General features: G+C 66.5%; 1 protein-coding gene across 1 annotated transcript; it reads left to right on the top strand.

Moving 5' to 3' along the window:
- Window positions 1-213: 213 nt before the first annotated feature.
- EMIHUDRAFT_220567 (hypothetical protein) lies at window positions 214-1,791 on the top strand (the record flags this gene model as incomplete). Its single annotated transcript, XM_005757190.1, has 1 exon — window positions 214-1,791. One exon carries the CDS (start codon window positions 214-216, stop codon window positions 1,789-1,791), a length of 1,578 nt encoding a protein of 525 aa, XP_005757247.1.
- Between the last annotated feature and the right edge of the window lie 6,049 nt (window positions 1,792-7,840).

Below are 7,840 nucleotides of genomic sequence, written 5' to 3' on the forward strand. Positions count from 1 at the left end.
AAAAATCTTACGGGGAGTGTGCGAAGACGAGGCTCGCGAGAGGGACTGTGTGCACTGTGGGAGGTCAGTGTTGTGAAGAGTTTTATTGGATTCTTTTCTTTGGCATGGCACGAAGCAGCTAGAACCTTCACCTTGGATGGATACCAGAAACAAGAAATTCAGGCCGGTGGGTTGACGACTCCGCGAAGTCGGACGTGTTATAACGTTGACCATATGGTGCACGGCGCTGTCCACGCACTTCGCTCGACGTCAGTCGTTCCACCATCAGCGGACTCGCTCAGCTTTATGGGCAGGCTCAAAGGCTGCAAGGCTCGGCGCTCGTGGCAGGATGCTCTGGCGCTGCTGCGCGAGATGGAACATCTCAGAGTGCCTGCGGATGCATTCCACTACACGGCAGCGATGACCTGCTGCACCAAAGCCGGAGAGTGGCAGCAGGCACTTCGGCTGTTAGACGAGCTGGTCCATAGCGGCACGCAGCCGGACCTCAGCTGCTTCAACGCGGCGCTTTCGGCGTGCGCATCCGCAGGTCGGCCACAGGAGGCGGCATCGATTCTGCAGCAGATGCCACGCTGCGGTGTCGAGCCGAGCGCAGCCTGCCTCTCGGCTGCGGGCCAGGCGTGCACCGCGGCAGGCGACTGGGAGGGTGCGCTGCGCTTGTTCGACGAGATGTCGGCGCGTGCGGGTCTGACACCGGCGTTTGGCGACTACAAAAAGGCGATCGACGCGGCGAGGGCGGGCGGCGACACGGCTCGGGTCGCCAAGCTCGCGCTCGCGGCAAGTGCGCTGCGACCGCGACCGCGACCGCACATGCAAGCGTGGCTCTGGGGGCTCTGGAGAGTAGCCGAGATCAAGCTGCTCCTCACGGAGCTCCAGCACGAGCTGCCCGCCGTGGACGAGGCCGCAACCGCGAAGCTGCTGCGCGACCTGAGCACGGCTGCCCAATGCGGCACGATGCCTGACTTTGGCCATGGCGGCGCACGCAGCGGCTACACGCTCGCGCACCTTGGCAACCGCGCATCCAAGGTGGCAGGCCTATTTCAGCTGGACGAGCCGCCCTGGCTACGGGCCGCGCTCGTGCAAGGTGCGACCCATGGCATGTCTGGCGGGGAGGTGCTCAGTGTGGCGGGAGGGCCTGGCTTCGACCTGGTCGCTCTGGCGCTGGTGCGGGGCTTCGAAGGCTTGCTCCCCGCGGACGGGCGGCTTGCCGTGCGGGTGCTTGACTTTGAGGGGCGCTGGCATGAGCAGGCGGCGGCAGTGGAGCGCGCTCTGCGCCGCCGCATGCCGTTCCCGCTCGCGTGCAGTTTTGGGTGTTGCGACATCACGCAGTCGCTCAAGCACCCGGCGAATAGCGCACTGTGCGGCGCACTGTCTTCGACGCGGCTCCTGATCGCCTCCTACTGCGTCGCGGAGAATGCGCTCGCGCTACGCAGCGGCGAGTTTGTCTTCTTCGAGGAGTTGGCGCGATCGGCAGAGGAGGGCACCGTGCTGGTCGTGCTTGAGACGACCCACCGCCAGTTCCCCGCGATTGTCGCCGCCGCACAGCGGGGGGCAGGCAAGGCGGCGCTCCAGCTCGCCTGCCCGAGGGTCGCCAGCAATAACGGGTACTCGCTCTGCCTAGTCAAGCAGGCGGTGGCGACGAGGCCGGGGCACGCAGGGTGGGAGGCCGACGCGGGGGCGGCCGATGAGGAGGCGCAGGCGGCGGCCACGCGACTCGAGGAGCAGCGCTTGCTGCTGGAGCGCTTCGGCCGGGATAATGAGATCCATGCGCGAAGCCGTGGGACCCAGGTGTGACCGGACTTTCCAAGTTGTGTGTGTGTGTCTCGCGCCTTGCGGGGGGAGAGCGGAAAGAAAGGAGGAACCTCTTCTTTGTCCCGAACCCATATGTCCGTGTAGGGATCCCTACTAGGGACTCACTCTCAGAGCATATGCCACAATAGAGCTTCTACGCGAGAGCTCCTTTCTTCTCAAGCTCCTGCCTCTGCTGCGCTGGTCCACTCACAACTGCTTGTGCTGAAAAGGCCGCCCAGACCGCTGTTGTCCTTGGCTGTCTGCGCCATGAGGTTGCGAGCTTTATCTTCGGGACCTGCTCCATGACCTGTCATGTTGTCCAACGTGCCAGCGAGTACCAGGCAGCCCCTCCCTTGTCATCGACGAACGGACCCACTCATAAGTACGACTCAGCGTGGCCGCCGTGCCTTCGTTGATTGAAGGCGCGAGCCTTTTCAAGCTCAGCGCATGGGATGGCATTGTCTCGGAAGTCGATGCATTCGTCTGCAGTGACAGGGCTCCAGCTAAAGCTATCGCGACTAGCCCAATTCCCATCATTGCACGATGGTGCTTGCTGTTTCGTGCTTCCTCACCGCGGCGGCCCGCTCCTTCACCGGCGGTCAAAAGCGGCGGTTCAGCGGGCTGGCTCGCTCCCTTGGGCGCCTGCCAAGCCGCCAACAAACCACGCGCTGAGACTGCTGGCGTCTGATGCTATCGTTCGTCTTTGCCGTCTATGCTTTGCCATGTACGTTTGTCTCCGACTGGTCGCACGAGCGCGAGTTGTGCGGTGCAAACAGCCCGCTCTGGGCGCACGCCTTATGCGACAATGCCCAGCTCCTTGATGAGTATTGTTTCCGTCCGGACGACTACATTGCGTTCATCTGTCTGCCCTGGAAGGGCGAGTACCTTCCGATCTGCACCGAGGAGGACAAGGCGAGATCCTTCAGTAGAGTGCGGGATATTGCCATGCGTGCAGTCTGCGGCGCAAGCATGAGCCGCAATGAATGCTACGCCAAAGTACTGGGGAGCTACGGCGCAAGCTTGGGCGGACTGCAACAATCTCGGCGTTTGTGGGAAAGTCGGAGAGGCTGCTATCCACACGCCACTATAAGTGGAGCCAAGGAAACTGTCACGCAAGCCACTACCAGCGGCGTGAATGCCGTATACAACGGCATGATGGAAACTATCAATGCTGCAGCGAGCTCCGCACGCGAGGCCGCAAAGCAGGCGGCGCTAGCCGCTGGCAAGAGTCAGCTGCGGGACAGGCTAGGTAGGTAGGGGACAGGCGGGCAGGCATGCTGCTGAGCAGGCGGCGAAGGAGGCGGCGCAGACATTTGGCATCGAGGTGACAAAAGTCACGGCAAAAGGTGTCGAGGTGGTCGCTTCAATGGGCTCCCCGGCGGCGACATCTAAAGGTGCCGAAGTGGCAATGCAAGAAGGCACGCGCATGGCCACTGAAGGAGCAGGTGGCTGGCTACAGTCAGCAATCGCATATGTTGGCCCAGCTGTCGGTGGCGCATTCAACGCAGGCTTTGAGGCGTACAACAATGGCATCACGCCAAAGGTGGGGTCAAAATTCGCAAGTGGCGCGGCAGGTAATCTTGCTGGCGGCGTTCTCGGTGCTGCTTGTGGTCCTATGGCGTGGGTATGCGGCGAGGGCGACGCCGAGGGTGGCGGCGAGGGCGAGGTGGAGGGGGGCGGCGGCACGGGTGGTGGAGGCGCAGGTGGCGGCGGCGCAGGCGGCGGCGAGGGCGAGGTGGAGGGGGGTGGCGGAGTCCGAGGGCGGTGCCGAGGGCGGCGGCGCCGAGGGCGGCGGCGGAGAGGGCGAGGCCGAGGGCGGCGGCGGAGAGGGCGGCGGCGGAGTCGGCGGCGGCGGAGAGGGTGGCGGCGAGGGCGGCGGAGAGGGCGGCGGCGGAGTCGGCGGCGGCGGAGAAGGCGGTGCCGAGGGCGGCGGCGGCGCGGGCGGCGGCGGAGAGGGCGAGGCCGAGGGCGGGGGCGGGTGTGTTGTGGTTCTTGCCCAAAAATGCGTGTGGTTTTTGCCCATGCACATTTTTTGCATTTTTGCATTATGTTGCATATCGCACATATCATGGCATTTGAACGCATTATAGTGCATTCAAGACTGCATTCTGAGCGCGCAGCCGATTCCCAGACGCCAGAGCCCACACCTTTGCCAGGGCGGCATCCTGATGCAACAATTCGTGGCTCGTGAGGGCCGCACCTCGCACAACCCAACCAGGCCCCCGCCCAGCGGGGTTAATTTTTCCTGGCTGCAGGTCGGGCTGCACCTCTGCTGCACCTCGGGAATTCGTGCGTGTGTCACACAAAACCCAAATCCGCCTCAGTTAAGAACGGTGGGGTGCCCTCGACCGCGCGTTCGAGTCACTCGGGCGGGCGAGCAAGCGGCACAAGGCATGACACAAGGAAAGAAGACGGGCGAAAAGAAATCGAATTAATTCGGACGAAAAATTACCACAAGTGATTTGCGACACCCCACCTTTTATTATAAGCTGGGGCGCCGGCGCCCTACTGGGCGCCCCCCGCTCCCTTCCGTCCCGCTAAACTTCCCCCGCGGTGGTACCACCGCGACACCGGCTCAAAAAAAATGCAACTACGGCGGCTGGTCGGCCACGGGTGTTTTCATCGCGAGCTCGTCTTTGAGATCGAGGCCGCTCTCCTCCCAACCTTTGCTCGTCACATCGCAGACAGATTTGGCTGCAACCTCTGGGCTCGTCTCTAAGAGGCAGCTGCCGCGCCCGCCGCCCAGCTCGAGGGCCGGGGCCCCGCGCCGCTGAGCCCGCCCCCCGCCCCTCCCTGCCCTCGCCCTCCCCTCCCGCTCCCTCCCCGCCCGCACGACGCGTGCAGAGGCTCGCGCCGCCGCCCGAGCCGCGCCTCCGCCCTCTGATCCCCGGCCAACATGATTGCGAGCCACCGCGCCCGCGCCGCGCCCTGCCGCGCCACGCCCGCGCCAGGGCTCCGGGCCTGCGCCGCCCGCTCCGCGCTGAGCGCCGTCCGTCGGCCGCCGCCGCATCCTCGATTTCTCCCTCCGCTCATCGGACTGCCTCCGTCCGATCAGGTGCCGAGTCTGAGGTGCGCCTCGCTCTTCATCTCCATCTAGATGCCTCCACCATTCCAACCCGTTCCCACAAAGAAACGCAAACACAGCCCACTTCCCTGGCGGGGCGCGTACCACGGCTTCGCACGAGTCGCGCGGCCTCATGAGCGTCCAAGCCGCGGCACAACTCCACGAGGGCCTTCGAGGTCCCATGCATTGCGACGCCGGCCGAACGTCGCAAGCCGCGCGACGCCGTCTGCAGGCCGGCCCTCCCCCCCCCCAACCCACCCGCTCCTCCCGGCATCTTGCTCCACCCACCTCCCCCGTCTCGGCCCGGCTAACATGCATAAGCCTGCCCCCCCCCACCCCCCCCCTTCCGACCGGCTTCGGCAAGCCACCCCTGCTCAGACACCCCTGCTTGGCGAGGACGGCGAGGAGCAATCTGTGCCGGGGGCCGCTGCCTGCTCGGCGAGGGCATCCTACTCGAGAGGGCCGTCGGGCTCTTCACGGGAGGGCCAGAGCCCGGGCCGTCGTGCCGACGGCGTCCTGGCCTCGAGCAGGCGCGCAGCACGCGCACGCCCTCTGTGCCAGCGCCTCGCCATCCCGCCTCCCTCCGGCCTCTCGCACCCCCGCCGCCTCCTTCCCCGCCTCCACCGTCGCCGCCGCCGCCAAGCCCGCCCCCACCGCCATCGCCACCGCCAAGCCCGCCGCCGCCAAGCCCGCCTCCCCCGTCGCCGCCCCCACCGAGCCCGCCTCCCCCGTCGCCGCCCGCTCCCTCACCCCCTCCGCCGTCCCCACCACCGCCATTGCCCCCGCCGCCAAGCCCGCCGCCCCTGCCTGATCGGTCGTACTGATCGCCCCCTGCCCTTCATCACCATCACCGCAAAGCATCAGCATGATAAGTCCTCGCGCCGTCGTCAGCATCACCATCATCGTCACCGTCTTCACCAGCATCCTCGCCCCCATCCTCATCACCATCCTCATCACCATCCTTGTCACCATCCTCATCACCACCCTCGTCAACATCATCATCAACAACGTCACCTTCTTCTTCATCGTCGTCGTCAACATCCTCCCCTTGATCGTCTTGACGCAGGCTGCTGCCCATTCATCCCATCCCTCGAATGCTCGGGCAACCCCGCGCTGCTCATGAGGCTCGTAGGGGTGGAGAGCCCATCCCTCGAGCAGGCGCGCAGCTCGCGCACGCTCTCTGTGTGCACCGACACCGTGGCCTGCCCGGAACCTTCCCGGAACCTTCCAGAAGGTGGGCCCTTGAACTTTCTCGGAACCTTCCCGTAGGTGCTGCTTCGCCCGGACGAGGCAAAAGGACCCTCCCTCCACCCCCTCCCCCACTCTGACGCCCCGCCCCTGCTTGTGTAGGCGACGACGCTCTCCGTGCCGGACAACATCTGCTACATCGCGGACCAGCTCTTTGTTCGCTGCGTGCGGCGGTCGCGCCTCGGGTCTCTCCGCGCTCACCTCCGACTTCTCCACCGCCGATTCCGTCATCGACAAGAAGAATGGTTGGTACGAGTCCCTCATCACCATCATCACCATCGTCATCATCGTCATCCTCGGTCGCTGCCGCTTCCCTCGCAGTACGAGGTCCCCCCCCTTCCCCCCTCCAGATCGTCTTCCCCCCCTCCGCCCGCCCGCCTTCCCGCCTGCCTCCACCCTTCTCCTCGCCCTCGCTCAGGCCCGCGTCGCCATCTCCGGCATGCCGGCAGCCCACTTCACCGTCGCCTCCTCGGTCGCTGCCGCTTCCCTCGCAGTACGAGGTCGGCGTACCGTCTGCGCGTACCTGCTCGAAGCTAGGCCTACAACCGCACCGCGGCGGCTTGTCGCAGGCGACCACCGAGTGCTACACGGACATCGCGGACGAGAGTGCGGTGCGCCGCTGCGTTACCGCCCCGTGGGTGCCTCCCATTCAAGCACTTGAACGACGCACCTGCTCCCCGGCGGCACAGGGCGTTCGCGCTGTCACTGTCACGTCTCGGCCCGTCCTCGACATCGACCCGACCGCCGTCATCGCCGCTCCAGTCGACGCGGCGTTCGACCCGGCCATGTGTGCGCGAGAAGCCCTACGCGGCGCTCTTCGGGCTCCCCGCATCGAGGACGGGCTCTCAGCTCATGAAGGTCCGGCACCGTCGACGCCACCACTGTCAGCACGGCCGCCGTCATCGCCGCCGTCATCTCCGTCGCCGTCACCGCCGCCGCCGTCATCACCGCCTCCATTGACGCCGCCGCCGTCATCGCCAACGCCGTCAGTATCGATGCCGCCAGCACGGCCGCCGCTCTCGCCGCCTCTCTCGTCGCCGCCGCCCTCGCCGATTTCCTCTCACGCCGCCGTCATCGCCGCCGCCGTCAGCACTGTCGCCGTCATTGCCGCCTCCATCGACGCCGCCGCCACCGCCGCCACCGCCGCCACCGCCGCCGCCGCCGCCCTCGCCGCCGCCCTCGCCGCTGCCCTCGCCGCCGCCGCCCTCCCCCATCCCTCCTCACCGCCACCGCTGCAGCCGCCCGGACGCCGCCGCCCGCGCCCCCGCCGCCGCTCGTACCGCGGCCTCCGCAGCCCTTACCGCCGCCGCCCTCCGCCGCCGCCGCCGCCCTTTAGGGACCGCCGCCGCCCCCTGCCCGCCTCCTCCTCTGCCACACCGCCTTCTCTGCCGTCAGTTTCGTCTATCAGCCCTTCGTTCGCGAGCGTCCTACCGCCCCCTCCTCTGCCAGCCAGCTGCCGCGCGTGTCCATGCATCTTGAGCCCGCTCTACTTCTTCGTCGGCATCGCCACATCGTCTGCGACGACTTCTACGCCGTGGCGATCGATGAGGTGGTCGAGGTGCTCAAGAGGTGCCCGAGGACGTCGCCGGCGCACCCTTCATGGCGGTCGGGTCGTCGGCGCCCGAGTTCTTCACGGTGATTCGCCCCGCTCGTGACCGAGTCGGACGAGGGCGTCGCCGACATCGTCGCCGCGCCGCCGTCTTCAACTCGATGAGTCTCCACCGCCGCCTTCACCGCCGC

This window comes from Emiliania huxleyi (assembly GCF_000372725.1).
Source record: "Emiliania huxleyi CCMP1516 unplaced genomic scaffold EMIHUscaffold_92, whole genome shotgun sequence".
Classification (NCBI taxonomy): domain Eukaryota; phylum Haptophyta; order Isochrysidales; family Noelaerhabdaceae; genus Emiliania; species Emiliania huxleyi.